Genomic DNA, 16893 nt, shown 5'->3' on the forward strand with positions numbered 1-16893 from the left:
GTGCTCAGATAGGGCTGAGACAGGCTTCCCAAAGCAGACTCTGTAGAGACTGGGAAAATATCCTCAGGGAAAAATCTTTTGTAGCTCCCTACACAAAGAGTTGCCTGCCCTCCTTACTCAGACTTCTGGCTGGGAAATGAAGATAATAAACAGAACAAACCAAAAAGGAAAATCAAAAGATCATAGCTGAAAACCAGTCCTTAAAGACTAGAATTGGACAGGTAGAAGCTAATGATCTCACAAGACAGCAAGAATTGATAAAACAAAGTCAAAATAATAACAAAATAGTAGTAAACATGAAATATCTCATTGAAAAGACAACTTCCCTAGAAAACAGATCATATTACTAGAAATTGTCCAAGAAAACTGCCCTGATGATCTTGAACAAGAGGGCAAAATAGACATAGAAAAGAGTCCATAAATCACTCTCTACATTAAATCTTCAAAAGACAACCCCCAGGAATGTAATCGCCAAGGAGAATCCAAGCCAAGGAGAAAATATTGCAAGCAGCCAGAAAGAGGCAATTCAGATATCAAGAAGCCCCAGTCAGAATTACACAAGATCTGGCAGCCTCTACATTAAAGGACCTCAAGGCTTGGAATATGATATTCAAGAAGGCAAGGGAATTGGATCTACAACCAAGAATCACCTACCCATAAAAATTAACTATGTACTTCTAGGGGAAAGTGAGGGCATTTAATGAAACATTAGATTTCAAAGCATAACTAAAGAAAAGACCAGAACTAATTGGAAAATTTGATGTCCAAATTGAAAATTGAAGAGAAACATGAAAAGGTAAATAAGAAAGAAAAAAAATTAAGGGTTTCAGTAAGGTCAAATTGTTTATATTCCTATATGGAAAATGATATTTGTAACTCTCAAAAATTGTTTTCACAATCATAGCAGATAGAAGAATTATTCATAGGCAGAGGCTATATGTGAAAAAGGGAGGGGGAATAGAAGATGGAAACAAGAGAAACTTGAAGGAAGATGAAAATAGGATAAATTATACCACATAAAGTGGCTCATGGGAGTGGGAGGGGAAAACACTATTATAAGAAGGAGAGGAAGAAAGTGGTTATAGGTTTAATTTAAACTTTATTCTCAGTGGAATCAGTTCTGAGAGGGAAGAACAGCTAGATCCATTGGGGTACAGAATTCTATCTTAACCTACAGAGAAGTCGAGCGGGAAAAACCAAGGTGGGGAGTGAGGTGGGAAGTATCAAAAGGGAGGGAAAAGGAGGGGGGAATTTAATAGACCCTAAAGAAAAATAAAAGGGGAATAAGAAGGGAGGGGTTGGGAAGGAAAGTAAAATAAGGGTGGGGATTGGGGGATTGATTATAAGCAAAACACTGGTGTAGAAGGAAATAGCGAAAGAAGAAAGGGTAGGACTAAAGAGGAAATTAAAATGATGGGGAATACACAGTTGGTAATCATAATTCTGAATGCGAATGAGGTGAACTCACCTATAAAATGGAAGCAGATAGTAGAGTCGATTAGAAACCAAAATTCTACCATATGTTTTCTACAAGAAACATATATGAGGCAGGTAGACACACACACAGGGTAAAGGTGAGATGCTGGAGCAAAATTTATTGGGCATAAACTGAGAAAAAGAAGGCAAGAGTCCCAATCATGATATCTGAAAAAGCCAAAATAAAAATAGATCTGATGAAAGGAGATAGGGGAAGTAATTACATCCAGATAAAAGAGAATAAGAACAATGAAGAAATAGCAGTACTCAACATGTATACACAAAATGGTATAGCATCCAGATTTTTAAAGGAGAAACTATACAGACTGTCAAAATAAGCAGAGAAAGAGTTCTTTGAAATTCCTTTTGTGACACAAATATGGTACTGATTCCAAAGCCAGGAAGACTGAAAACAGAGAAAGAAAACCACAGATCAATCTCCTTAATAAACATAGATGCAAAAATCTTAAATAGAATACTAGCAAAAAGACTCCAGCAAGCAACCATGAGGATTATTCACTATGATCAGGTAGGATTTATACCAGGAATGCAAGAATGATTTAATATTAGGAAAACCATCCACATAATTGACCATATCAGCAACCAAACCAATAGAAATCATGTGATTATATCAATAGATGCAGAAAAAGCCTTTGACAAAATACAACACTCATTCCTATTGAAAGCACTAGAAATTATAGGAATAGATAGGCCTTTCATAAAAATAATAAACAGTATATATCTAAAACCATCGGCTCTATGTAGACATCTATGGTCAGGGATTTTATTATTGTCTTCTTTCTTTAATCTTGCCTCCTATGAACTTCTAGGTATCTCAACTACTCTTCACTGTAGCTATTCTCTCTGATATCTAGGTGGGTGTATTCACATAAGTTGGTTTCTCCCTTCCTCTTCCTTTCTAAATCAAAGTTTTTTGGATTATATTCACAAGATGCATGGTAAATACATTCTTGTATGAAGTGTAACCTATTCCTGTCCAACCATCTATTATTCTTGTAACTTTTTAAGATACTGTCATCTTAACCAAATTTTTCATTTATGAAATCTTACTGTCTTTTGAATTCCATTCCTTGGATTGGCAGCAGTGACAAAAATACTGCTTTTGTAGTATTTTTTTGCCCAAGTCTTCATAAACCTGAGCAAGGCTTTTTGAACAGTTCTCCTGTGCATATCAGTTGGGTCTAAGTGAATCATCAGCAGTTAGTAACTGACATCAGATTTAACTAGGCAAGGAAGGTTTCTTAGCACATCTTTGACCCTTGTACTTGCAATAGCAGACCTCATTCACAGTAGTCATTGAGAAAACTAATCTAACCAAGAATGTTCTTGTCTATGACCTTACAATAAAAATAGTTCAGAGTACTGACCTTCCCAAACCACTTTAGTGTCAAGAAGGCTCCAGAGCATCAGTGATTTAAGAGAGATTATATAACTATGGCCTTGCCTGATGTGGAGCTTGGAACAAGAGGAGATGGTTGATCTGAACAAAGAGCCTTGGATAGGGAGTTGGAGCAGTAAGCATAAAAGATGCTCATCCATCCCTAACATCAATCAATCATTCAATAAAGAATCCTTTAATAAGCACAGAATAAACATGGAGGAATTAAGTGCAGTGGAAAGTGCCCTAGACATGGAGTCAGGGCACTTGGCTTTGACAAAGTCCATTCCACACTTCAGAAGACTGACCTAAGGTAACTGCTGTGTGACTCTGGGCAAGTCATTTACTATTTGTAGATGACTTTTCCTTGGCCCTTACCAGTTGGAGTCTGTGAATCTGCTGTGATCATGGGTAGGTTAAATCATCTTCCCTTATAAAATGAAGGGGGGTTTGACTAGGAGATATCTGATGTCACTTAACAAGTCAATCATCTTCCATCTCACAATTCCAAGTGTCCTCTAAGTCAGTAGTGTCAAACTCAAAAGAGAAATGAGAGCCACATGTATAATTAGAATTGATTACCCTAAAAACTACAATTCCCAGCGCCCCACTCTCCTCACATTATGTGCTGACATAGGGATGATATAAATTTGGTGTAGCCCTACCCTCTTGGGCTCTTGTCTTCCTGTCAGAGCTTTGGTGGAGTGGGTTTTTTAAACAGGCAAGGAGAACTTAGTCATGTGGTCTTAATTTTGTTAAATAATTAGGTTTTCTTTACTTCTATTTCCTTTTTATTCCTTCTACTTCAAGTAATTATTAATAAACTTCATAAAAATATAATTCTTGGAGGGTTGGAAATTAATTTAAAACCTACATTTATGATGACCAGAAGTAGGTTTTAGAACCCTTAATTCTCTCTGAGTAAATTAGTTTGAAAAGAAACCACGTTTCTCCTGCCATGGCTTTTTAGCCTTTTCCCTCAGGAGAGTAGTGGTGGCATCTCTGCCTGTCTGCCTTGTTTCCTGCTGCTGTTGCTGCTGCTGCTCCTGCCTCCCTGTTTATTACCTGAGTGGTCCCACCTGCCATTGCAGTCTCAGTCTCAGCTCTTCCTCCTCCTGCTGCTGTTGCTGGTAAAGTATTAAATCCTTCTTTCCCTTACACTGTGAACAGCTGAGTGCCTTGAAAGCCCAGGTGTTTCTTTTAGGCAACAATCAGCCTCCTAAAGGTTTTTACCTGAGAAGACGCTTCCACCCTCTTAACTCCATTCATCCCCGCCCCCCCCCAGCCCATGTGGGTCTCTCAAGCCTGTGGTAGCTTCGACCTGAAAGGCTTTCTAGACTAGCAGCTGCCCACCCCCATTTACCTCCTAGGTTGATTTTAAACTAACCCAGTGGAGCTTCCATGCTTCTGGATCTGGGGGTGGAGGCTGAGGTGTCACGTGGCCCTTGGCATTTTTTACCCCTGGGGGGAGGGGAAGGAAGCTTACTCTTCCAAACAGGAAGTAGATTTGCAACCAATTTAATAAGTAGAATTGCAAGCATGGCTCAGTAATTTTAGGATAAGGAACTTGCTACCTCCCTGAATCAAGAAAGTGAACTGCTTGGAGAAGGCATCATGAAAATGCTTGCAGAAACCACATACTGCACCAAAAGATCCAGAATGAACTTTGGGATGTAGTGAAATTGAACTGTGGGGGGTTAAACGCGTTTATTTTGAATGTAAACTATTATGCCAAAGGAGACTGCTCTCTAATTGGATTTTTGTCATTGCACCTAGCAAACATTGGTTTTGCTCTCTCTCTTCTATTTCCCTCTTACCTCTAACTATTGTAGTTTCCTCTTAGAAAGTGCAATATTGTATGCACCTTTAGTTAGAAGATCTTTAGAGGTATAAGATAGTTATATTTAAATAATCCATTGGGGAGACTAGTCTCCCAAAGGATCACAGGGAGGATTGTGTAATTAGAATCTGTTACCCTATAAACTACAACTCTCCTCATGTTACGTGCTGACATACGGAGGATACAAATTTGGTGTAGCCCTGCCTCTCGAGCTCTTGTCTTCCTGTTGGAGCTTTGGTAGAGTGGGTTTTTAAACAGTCAAGGAGAACTTAGTCATGTGGTCTTGATTTTGTTAAATAATTATTTGTTTTTACTTCTATTTCCTTTTTATTCCTTCTACTTCAAGTGATTATTAATAAACTTCATAAAAATATAATTCTTGGAGAGTTGGAAATTAATTTAAATCCTACACACATATCCATATAGAAGATTCCTGCAGACTTCATGCTGACTTGGTTTTAAAACATCTTGTTATCTTTATTTTATTGTATTTTTGTTTATCTTTTTAAATATTTCCCAATTACGGTTTAATCAGGCTCTGGCCCACTGGGGATTGTTGCATGCCACATACAGCCCATGGGCTGTGTGTTTGACGCCTCTGCTCTAAGACTATGTCCAGGGGCCTCTTCTCTTCTCTTTTGATGATTTTATTGGTTCCCCTGGGGTCAATTGTATCGATATAGATGACTCTCAGTTCTATACAGCCAGCTGCATTCTCTCTCCTGAATTCAAAACCTGGTTGTCCCTTAGTCCCTTAAGCATTTTGAAAATTCATCTTGTCTAGGACAGAACTCAGTAACTTCCCCTCTAAACAGTCTTCCACACTATCATCTTTCTAGTGAGAGTACCAGTATTGTCCCCACTGAAGAAGGCTCTCCTAAGATTTAGTCAGTTATAAATTCTTATCAATTCTAACTCCCTAGCATCTTGTTCCTTTCCTCTTCTTATGTAGCCAGTTCAGATCCTAATAGCCCATTAATTGAGCTACTGTAGTAGCCTACTAATTGGCCTCCCTCCTTATAGTTCCTAATCTCCTTGATCCATCAACTACACAACTGTGAAAAAAATCTTCCTAAAGCCTGGGTTTGACTGTGTAACGCCCTTGCTCAAAAGCCCCAAGTGACTTCGAATTTCCTCTAGAAAAAAAGAACATGTAGCTGGTCCTCCACAATCTGTTTATAACCTTCATAACAACCTTTATTTCATACTGCTGACCTTTGTGAACTCTATTGTTGTTTAGTCATTTTGCACTCATTTCCAAATCTTGGTGACCCTATCTGAGGTTTTCTTAGCGAAGATACTGGAGTGGTTTGCCATTTCCTTCTCTACCTTATTTTACAGATGAGGAAACTGAGGCAGATGGGTTAAGTGACTTGCTCAAGGTCACAGAGCTAGTAAGTGTCTGAGGCCACATTTGAACTCAGGTCTTCCTGACTCCAGGTCTGATGTTAGCCACTGTGCTACCACGCTGCCCTTTGTGAACTCTATATATTGTAAAGTCTTGTGGAATGAGAATTCCATCTTCAGCCTCCATGCATTTGCACAGGGCTTTATCTCCTGCCTGGCCTCACCTCTATACTTTAGAATTCCTAGTTCCTTTCAAGGACAAGCTCAGAGGCCACCATATACACAACGCCTTTTCTGATTCCCCCTTAGCTGGCAGCACTTTCAGCTTCTAGGCACTTCAAACATGATGACTGGATTAAATTTAAATGGACAGAGGTCTCTCTCTCCAATGTATATGTTCCCTATCCTAGGGAACTTCCATGGTGGCTGTTTTCCTTCTTCCAAGTTTAAACAACTATTCACATGGGTGTCTCATGTCTTGGCTCTGAATATGCCCTAAGAAATCCATCTGTCAATAACTCCAACTGTGTCCAGGAGACCTGATATCTTCCAAGGGTGTGGCACATACCAGTTCAGGAAGTTGGAAGCCTATATTCCCCAGGAGGTGAGGGTATCCAGAGCCCTGCAAAAATTACCTGATGACACTTGTATTAAAGTGTATCTGACTTTGGTATCAAAATCCTAGGTCACTTCAAACCAGGTGTATGGGGTAGGTATTGCTTGTTATACTTTGCCTTTGAGCTTTGCCATCATGGAAGGGAGTGTGGGTTACAACCTCAACTCTCAAGGTTCATGAGTCTCTCCAGACTTTTGGGTAGTGGCTTTCAGAGTGAAGCCTACAAAGAATGCCTGAGTGGTCCTCAGCAGCGTGAATACTGGTACTATGCCTGAGCCCACATGATGGTTTTGTTCTTGTTTCTTGTCCAAAGCAAAACCCTACTAAGCCTATTCATTCTGACAAGTTTGGGAATTGTCAGTCAGGCAGTTTGGTGAATAGAGAGTTGAAGCTGAAGTCAGGAAGACCTTGAGTTCAAATCCTGCCTGAGATGCACACCAGATATATGTATGACCTTGAACAAGTCACTTGATCTCCCTTTGTCTTCTCTTCTTTGAAATGGGAATAATAATAGTCCATAACTCATAGGTTTGTCATAAGGATCAAATGATATATATATGAATATATGAATATAATTAATAATTATTATTTATTTATTAGTAGTAGTAATAATTAATATAACATAGTAATAATATAAAGGGAAACTAGGAAGTACAGCAGATAGAGCACCGGGCCTAGAGTTGGGAAGAACTGAGTTAAAATCCAGTCTCGGTCACTTACTAGCTAACTGAACCTGGGAAAATCTCTTAGCCTCTTTCAGCTACAGAATCTATAAAATGTGGATAATAATAGCAATGAACACCTAAGGGCTGTTCTAATAATCAAATGAAATGATAAGTATAAAGCACTTAGCCCAGTGCCTGGCACATAGTAAACACTACATGTTGGTTCTTAGTTATTATGAGCTATTAACTATAAAGTATTTTTCAAACTATCAAATGGTGATGATGATGATCACTTTAGTGGAAATAGGTCAGAAAAGGGGTCATTGTTACTTTTCAAAGGACGGACAGAAAAAATAGTAGCTCCTAAGAACATGCCAAATTTTTTTTTATTTTTTTTAAATTTTTTAAATAATTTTTATTTTTTAGAAAAGTTATCATGGTTACATGATTCATGCTCTTACTTTCCCCTTCACCCTCCCAACCTCTCCCCCCCATAGCCGATGTGCATTTCCACTGGTTTTAACATGTGTCATCGATCAAGACCCATTTCCAAATTGTTGATACTTGTATTAGTGTGGCAGTTTCGAGTCTACATCCCCAATCATGTCTTCCCCAACCCATGTGTTCAAGCAGCTGCTTTTCTTCTGTGTTTCCCTTCCTGTAGTTCTTCCTCTGAATGTGGGTAGGGTTCTTTTCCATAAGTCCCTCAGAATTGTTGTGGATCATTGCATTGCTGCCAGTACAGAAGTCCATCACATTCAATTTTACCACAGTGTACAATGTTCTTCTGGCTCTGCTCCCTTCACTCCGCATCAATTCCTGGAGGTCCTTCCAGTTCACATGGAATTCCTTCACTTTATTATTCCTATTAGTGCAATAATATTCCATCACCAGCATATACCACAGTTTGTTCAGCCATTCCCCAATTGAAGGGCATACCCATGTTTTCCAGCTTTTTACCACCACAAAAATCGCGGCTATAAATATTTTCGTACAAATCTGTCTATCCATGATCTCTTTGGGGTACAAACCCAACAAAGGGCTGGATCAAAGGGCAGGCATTTTTTTATAGCCCTTTGAGCATAGTTCCAAATTGCCAGCCAGAATGGTTGGATCAGTTCACAACCCCACCAGCAATGCATCAATGTGCCAATTTGGCCACATCCCCTCCAACATTCATTATTCTCCCCTACTATCATTTTAGCCAATCTGATAGGTGTGAGGTGGTACCTCAAGAGTTGTTTTGATTTACATTTCTCTAATTATTAGAGATTTAGAGCACTTTCTCATGTGCTTATTGATAGTTTTGATTTCATTATCTGAAAATTGCCTATTCATGTCCCTTGCCCATTTATCGATTTGGGGAATGGCTTGATTTTTTATACAATTGATTTAACTCCTTGTATATTTGAGTAATTAGACCCCTGTAAGAGATTTTTGTTATAAAGATTTTTTCCAATTTCTTGCTTCCCTTCTGATTTTGACTACATTGTTTTTGTTTGTACAAAAGCTTTTTAATTTAGTATAATGAATCATCCCATTCACATTCAGAGTTCTAATTATCAGTTATGTATTCCCCAACATTTTGGTATCCTCTCTTAGTTCTACCCCTTCTTCTTAGGCTATTTCCTTTTAAACCAGTGATTTGTTTTAAACCAGTAACCCTTGTCCCCTCCCTTGATTTACTACCCTTTCTACCCCCTCCCTTGTTATTCCCCTATTTTTATTTTTAAGACCTAATGAATTTCCTCTCCCTTCTCCTCCCCTCCATTTTTTGACCTCCCCACTCCTCTGCTCCCCTTGGTTTATCTCTTCTGACTTTCTCAGTAGGGTTAGATAGAGTTTTATATCTCAATGGATATAGCTACTCTTCCCTCTCAGGGTTAATTCCACTGAGAGTAAGGTTTAAATGTTATCTCTTAATGCTCTCTTCCTCTTCTTCTTATAATAGTATTCGTCCCCTCCCCTTCCCATGCACTCTTCGTGTGTAAGAGAATATCCTATTTTTCTTATTCATTTAAGTTTCTCTTGGTACCATCTACTATTCATCCCCCTCTTTCCCACCCACCCCACTTATCATCTTAGACCATTTAGTACCCCAACCTCTCCCTGTGAATAATTCTTCTAATTACTATATTAGTGGATACTATAATAATGAATAGCGTTAACTACAGAGAATTACAGATAACATTTCTCCATATAGGAATACAAATAATTAGATCTTATTGAAGCCCTTAAAGAGGCAAATTTAAAAATAAGAGTTTTCTTTCTTTCCCCTCTCTTTCTTATTTACCTTTTCATGTTTCTCTTGGTTTTTGTGGTTGGATACCAAACTTTCCATTTAGTCCTGGTCTTTTCTGTGCAAATGCTTGGAAATCTTCTATCTTGTTGAATGCCCATACTTTCCCCTGGAAGTATATAGTCAGTTTTGATGGGTAGGTGATCCTTGGTTGAAGGTCCAGCTCTCTTGCCTTTCTGAATATCATATTCCAAGACATGGAGGCTGCCAGATCCTGTGTGATCCTGATTGGTGCTTCTTGATATCTGAATTGTCTCTTTCTGGCTTCTTGTAAAATTTTTCTCTTTTACTTGGAAGCTCTTGAATTTGGCTATTATATTCCTGGGGGTTGTCTTTTCAGGGTTTAGTGTAGAGGGTGATCTATGGATCCTTTCAATGTCTATATTGCCCTCTTGTTGTAGAACTTCAGGGGAATTTTGCTGAATAATTTCCTTTAGTATGGAGTCCAAATTTCTATTAATTTCTGTGTTTTCAGGAAGACAAATGCTTCTCAAATTACCTCTTCTAAACTTTTTTTCTTGATCTGTCATTTTCTCAGTGAAATATTTCATGTTTCCTTCTAGTTTATCAGTCTTTTGACTTTGCTTTATTTGTTCTTGCCGTCTTGATAGATCATTGGCTTCTACTTGTCCAATTCTTGTCTTTAGAGACTGGTTTTCTGCTATATTCTTTTGATTTTCCTTTTCAATTTGGTCTATCCTGTTTTCAAGCTGTTTGATTTTGGTCTCCAATTTGCTTATTAATTCTTTTGATTTGGGGGCATCTTTTTCAAATTGCCCAAGTCTAGCCTTTATAGACTGGTTTTCAGCTATAATTTTTTGGTTTTCCTTTTCAGTCTGGTCTGTTTGGTTCTTTGAGGCTTCCAGCTGGCCATTTCTGGTCTTCAATTTGCTTATCAATTCATTAGATTTCTGAGCCTTACTTTCTAATTTTGAAATTCTGCCTTTTAAACTGTTATTTTCTTGCCAGATCCCTTCCATCTTTCTCATAATCTCAGATTTGAACTCCTCAAGAGCTTGTGACCAGTTTTGACTTTTTTTGGGAAGGTTTGGATATGGTTACTTTTTTGTTCTCTTCTGCTGTTTGCTCTGTTGTCTGTATTTTTTCTGTGTAAAAGTTGCCAAGTGTTAAGGATTTCTTCTTGACCTTTCTCTTCTGGGATTCTTGTCTCTGGCTTGCCATTGTTAGCCCAGAGCCCTCTCAGCTTTATCCTCACACCCAGGGTCTGTTGCACTCTTTGGACTCCTGAGGTCTCAGGTCTAGTTGTTTTCAGGGTCAAGCCTCCTGGTGGTCCCCTTGCTTGTTCCTCTGCCCGCAGCTCCTTTAACAGTCTCAAGGTGCTGCCCTGGGTCCCACCCACAGTCTGTGCCTGTGCTCAGAATCCGCATCTGCAGCTGTGACTCCACCTGCGCTCAGGGTCTGTGTTCAAAGTCCAGGCATTCTTTAGCCTCTTGGGGTCTTAAGTCTTGTTGCTCTCAGGAACAGGCCCTGGTGGTCCCAGGTAGCTGCCAATGACTAAATGGGTGCCCCAAGCTCGCTCTAGCTCTTGTGCACTGGCCTTGGCCCTGTAGGTAGTGGTGGGGGAGGGGGTTGCTCAGCTTGCATTTTAGTAGAGCTATTTCACCCCCTTATAGCATGGAAATGCCCCAATTCCATGTACCTTCAATGCTGTGTCCTGTTGTGGGGTCCCTTCATTCATCTGGATTTGTTTTTATGTCCCCTTGAGGAGTCCTATATGTTTTAGTTAGGAGAGGTTAAGCAGCTGCTTTTTATTCTGCCGCTATCTTAACCCATATCCAAAACAAACCACATGCCAAATTTTAGAACAACATTAACGACAAATCTTCCCTTTCCCCTGTGCCCTGCTGGCTTACCTTGTACCATACTACATCGGGCTCCTGGTTGGCTGTCTTATAATCTTCCATGTCTGGACAGACAATCTCCTTTCTCTTGGTGACTTCGGATTTTTCTGAATAGCGGATTTGGCTATTATAGCACAGGCCAGATTCATTCTCTGCAACTGTCAAGGACATAGACACCTTCATGCAATAGGTTGAGTTTCTGGAAGAAGAGAAAAATGGCAAATTGGCTTTACTAGATGCTTACACCTTCATTTCTCTAATTTCAAATTTGAGAGGACTGATGGTTCCATGAAATATTTTACTGAGGAGGGACTTGCTGTAAGGTAGCCTAAGAAGAGATGGTATATAAAGCCTGGTCTATCTACTTTTCCCACCTAACTATGATAAAACAATGAGAAGTATACCCAAGAAAGTAATCAAAACAACAACTATAGAAACAAATGTAAGGGGAAAAACTCCCTAGAAGGATATTCTTGCCAACAAGCGACTGAAAGTTGAATTACTGGTCTATTTTACCCTACTCTATGGCTGACTGCTCCAGGCCCAATGAAACCAGATGCTAAACTACTGGGCTGGACAGTGGTTTAGGTATATGCCCAGCTTCAGTAATTGGTACAGAAAAGATCAGGGGATCTTTGAGGGTCCTCTTGGGGACAAGGTAGCAAAGCAAGGGCCTTGGAGTCAAGAAGATCTGACTTCAAATTCAGCCTCACTTTCCAGCTATGTGACACAGGGCAAGTCACTTATCCTTTGTTGGCCTTGGTTGCTTCATCTATAAAATGGGGAAAATATCATTTCCTTCCCAGAGTTGTTATGAGGATCAAATAACATAATATTGATAAAGTGCTTAGCACAGTGCCTGGCATATAGTAAATACTATATAAAAGATAGCTATTCTAACATGACAGCAAAGGATAGTGGTGAATGTTGGAGGGGATGTGGCAAAATTGGGACATTAATGCATTAATTAATGCCCAGGGGGCAGCTGGGTGGCTCAGTGGATTGAGAGCCAGGCCTAGAGACTGGAGGTCCTAGGTTCAAGTCCGGCCTCGGACACTTCCAGCTGTGTGACCTTGGGCAAGTCACTTGACCCCTACTGCCCACCCTTACCACTCCTGGGCCAAAGATGGTCCCTAGCCCAGATGAAAAAGGAGGAGGGTTGGGCGTGGGGCTAGCAACCCCACCCTGTAAAACTACATCTGCTAAAGAAACTGCAACCTTAAGTAGGGGCAGCTGGGCTAGCTCAGTGGATTGAGAGCCAGGCCTAGAGACGAAAGGTCCTAGGTTCAAATCCAGGCTCAGACACTTCCCAGCTGGGTGACCCTGAGCGACAGTGTGATCCATTGCCTACTGGTTGTGGCCCTATGCTCCTAGAATGGAGTCCCAGGATAAAAAAAATGCATTACTGGTGGAATTGTGAATTGATCCAACCATTCTGGGTGGCAATTTAGAACTATGCCCACAGGGTTTTAAAAGACTATTTGTAGCTCAGTGGAGTGAGAGTCAAGCCTAGAGACAGGAGGTCCTAGGTTCAAACCCTGCCTCAGCCACTTCTCAGCTGTGTGACCCTGGGCAAGTCACTTGACCCCCATTGCCCACCCTTACCAATCTTCCACCTATGAGACAATACACCGAAGTACAAGGGTTTTAAAAAAAAAGACTATTTGCCTTTTGATCCAGTCATAGCACTGCTTGGTTTATACCCCAAAGAGATAATAAGGAAAAAGACTTGTACAAAAATATTTATAGCTGCGCTCTTTGTGGTGGCAAAAAATTGGAAAATGACAGAATATCCTTCAGTTGGGGAATGGTTGAACAAATTGTGGTATCTGTTGGTTATGGAATACTATTGTGCTCAAAGGAATAAAGAACTGGAGGAATTCCATATGAACTGGAATGACCTCCAGGAATTGATGCAGAGTGAAAGGAGCAGAACCAGGAGAATATTGTACACAGAGACTGATACACTGTGGTACAATTGAACATAACAGACTTTTATACTAGCAGCAATGCAAGGATCCAGAGCAAGGCTGAGGGACTTAGGAGAAAGACAACTAGCCACATTCAGAGGAAGAACTGTGGGAGTAGAAACACAGAAGAAAAACAACTGCTTGATCATGTGGGCTGATTGGGATATTATTGGGGACGTGGACACTAAACAATAACTCTAGCCCAACTATCAATGATATGGAATTAGGTCTTAATCAATGATACATGTAAAACCCAGTAGAATTGTGCGTCGGCTACGGGGTTGGGGTGGGGGTGTTTGGGGGAGAGGGAAAGAACATGAAACATGTAACTATGGGAAAATATTCAAAATAAAAATCAAAAAAATAGAAAAAGATAGCTATTGTTATTAACTATTATTAGATGGAAAAGAACTTGTTCCAACCCTACTGGAAAGAGCAGGTATAAGACTAGCCTACTCCATTTATCTCAAAATGGTAATAATGTGCCAAAGAGAATAAAATGAAAGTAATGAACAGTAAATAGGTGACAAAATTATTTTTTTGTTGATGTTTTAATTATTGTAAATATGGTACACTGGTTGGGAAGGCATGTGATGGGGAGGGAGGGAGTTAAGATGCTTGGTATTTCAGAAGGAAAGCTGTAATAGAAAAGTAGGGTATTTATCTGAGAAAAAAAGAGAAAATTAATTTTTTTTTAAATGAGTAGACCATGAAGGCAAGAATCAAATATAATAAATATCATGGATTAAAAGAAGTCAACTTGAGGTGAGTGGTACTGTTCAGGGTTAAGATGGCGGCAGAGTAAAAAGAAGCTGCTTAATCTCTCCTAACCAAAGCACATAGGACTCCTCAAGGGGCCATAAAAACAAATCCAGATGAACGAAGGGACCCCACAACAGGGTGCAGCATTGATGGTACGTGGAATTGTGGCATTTCCATGATATAAAGGGGTGAAACAGCTCTCACTAAAACGTGAGCTGAACAAACCCCTCCCCTACCCTCCACACCACGTGTACAGTGCCAAGGCCACCACACAAGAGTTAAAGCAGGTTTGGGGCACCCATTAAGTCATTGGCAGCTCCAGGGCCTGTTCCTGAGAGCAGTAAGACTTAGGACCCCAAGAGGCTAAAGAACGCACACAGACTTTGAATACACCGTTGGTGCAGGTGAAGGCAATGACTTAGGCGCAGACAAGGATCTTGAGCGCAGGCTTGGACCTCTAGTGGGGACCCTGTGCAGATGGGAGCACGGCTGTGGAAGCAGCTCCCTGAGACTGTTGAAGGAGCCTTGGGCATAGGGTCAGGCAGGGGGACCACCAGGAGGCTTGACCCCGAGAACAACGAGACCTGAGACCTTGGGAGCCTAGAGAGTGCAAACCCTGAGTGTGGGGATAAAGTTGAGGAGGGTCAGGGCTAACAACAATGGCAAGCCAAAATCGGGAACCCCAGAAGAGAAAGATCATCAAGAAGAAATCTGTAACACTTGACAACTTTTACACACATAAAATCCAGACAACAGAGCAAACAGCAGAGGAGAACAAACAAGTAATCATATCCAAACCTTCCCAAAATAATGAAAACTGGTCACAAGCTATTGAAGAGTTCAAATCTGAGATGAAGAGAAAGATGAAAGAGATCTGGCAAGAAAATAACAGTTAGAATTTTGCTATTAGAAAGTGAGGCTCAGAAATCAAATGAACTGATAAGCAAATTGAACACCAGAAATGACCAGATTGAAAAGGAAAACCAAAAGATTATAACAGAAAACCAGTCCCTAAAGGCTAGAATTGAGCAATTAGAAGCTAATGATCTCTCAAGACAGCAAGAACAAATAAAACAAAGTCAAAAGACTGATAAAACAGAAGGAAACATGAAATATCTCAATGAGAAAGTGACAGACCAAGAAAACCGGTCTAAAAGAGACAATCTGAGAATCATTGGTCTTCCTGAAAAAGCAGAAATTAATAGAAATTTGGACTCCATACTAAAAGAAATTATTCAGCAAAATTGCCCTGAAGTTCTACAACAAGAGGGCAATATAGACATTGAAAGGATCCATAGATCACCCTCTACACTAGACCCAGAAAAGACAACACCCAGGAATATAATAGCCAAATTCAAGAGATTCCAAGTAAAAGAAAAAATCTTACAAGAAGCCAGAAAGAGACAATTCAAATATCAAGAAGCACCAATCAGGATCACACAGGATCTGGCAGCCTCCATGCTAAAAGACCACAAGTCTTGGAATATGATATTCAGAAAGGCAAGAGAGCTGGACCTTCAACCAAGGATCACCTACCCATCAAAACTGACTATATACTTCCAGGGGAAAGTATGGGCATTCAACAAGATAGAAGATTTCCAAGCATTTGCACAGAAAAGACCAGGACTAAATGGAAAGTTTGGTATCCAACCACAAAAACTAAGAGAAATATGAAAAGTTAAATAAGAAAGAGAGGGGAAAGAAAGAAAACTCATAATTTTAATTGAAGCCTCTTTAAGGGCTTCAATAAGATCTAATTATCTGTATTCTTATGTGGAGAAATGCTATGTATAATTCTCTATAGTGAACGCTATTCACTATTATAGTATTCACAATTATAGTAATCAGAAAATAATTCATAGGGAGAGGTGGGAATACTAAATGGTCTAAGATGATAAGTGGGGTGGGTGGGAAAGAGGGGGGTGAATAGTAGGGGACACCAAGAGAAACTTGAGTGAATAAGAAAAATAGGATATTCTATTACACACAAAGAGGGCATGGGAAGGGGAAGAGACAAATTCTATTATAAGAAGGAGAGGAAGAGAGCATTAAGAGGTAATATTTAAACCTTACTCTCAGTGTAATCAACCTAGAGAGGGAAGAGTAGCTATTTTATCCATTGGGGTATAAAACTCTATCTAACCCTACTGAGAAAGTCAGAAGGGATAAACCAAGGGGAGTAGGGAGGTCAAAAAAGAGAGGGGAGAAGAACTGGGAAGGAATTGATTAGGCCTTTAAAAATAAAAAGAGGGGAATAATAAGGGAGGGGGTAGAAAGGGAAGTTAATAAAGGGAGGGGATAAGGGATACCGGCTTAAAGCAAAGCACTGGTTTAAAAGAAAATAGTGTAAGAAGAAGAGGTAGGACTAGGGGAGGATACAAAAATGTCAGCGAATGCACAACAGATAACTCTGAATGTGAATGGGATGAACTCACTCATAAAACGGAAGCAAATAGCAGAGTGGATTAGAAACCAAAATCCTACCATATGTTGTCTACAAGAAACACATATGAGGCGAGTGGACATACACAAGTTTAAGGCTAAGGGCTTGAGCAAAATCTTTTGGGCATCAAATGAGAAAAAGAAGGCAGGAGTGGCTATTATGATTTCTGACAAAGCCAAAGTAAAAATAGATATGATTAAAAAAGACAGGGAAA

General features: G+C 39.8%; 1 protein-coding gene across 1 annotated transcript in view; it reads right to left on the reverse strand.

Moving 5' to 3' along the window:
* Nucleotides 1–16893, reverse strand: part of IL1RAPL2 (interleukin 1 receptor accessory protein like 2) — a 550737-nt gene that overhangs the window by 474780 nt on the left and 59064 nt on the right. The window contains exon 3 of the mRNA XM_044682654.1: nucleotides 11517–11703. Within this exon, the coding sequence (XP_044538589.1) occupies nucleotides 11517–11703 (187 nt within the window). The remainder of the gene's footprint in view (nucleotides 1–11516; nucleotides 11704–16893) is intronic.

This window comes from Gracilinanus agilis, chromosome X (assembly GCF_016433145.1).
Source record: "Gracilinanus agilis isolate LMUSP501 chromosome X, AgileGrace, whole genome shotgun sequence".
NCBI classification, from domain to species: domain Eukaryota; kingdom Metazoa; phylum Chordata; class Mammalia; order Didelphimorphia; family Didelphidae; genus Gracilinanus; species Gracilinanus agilis.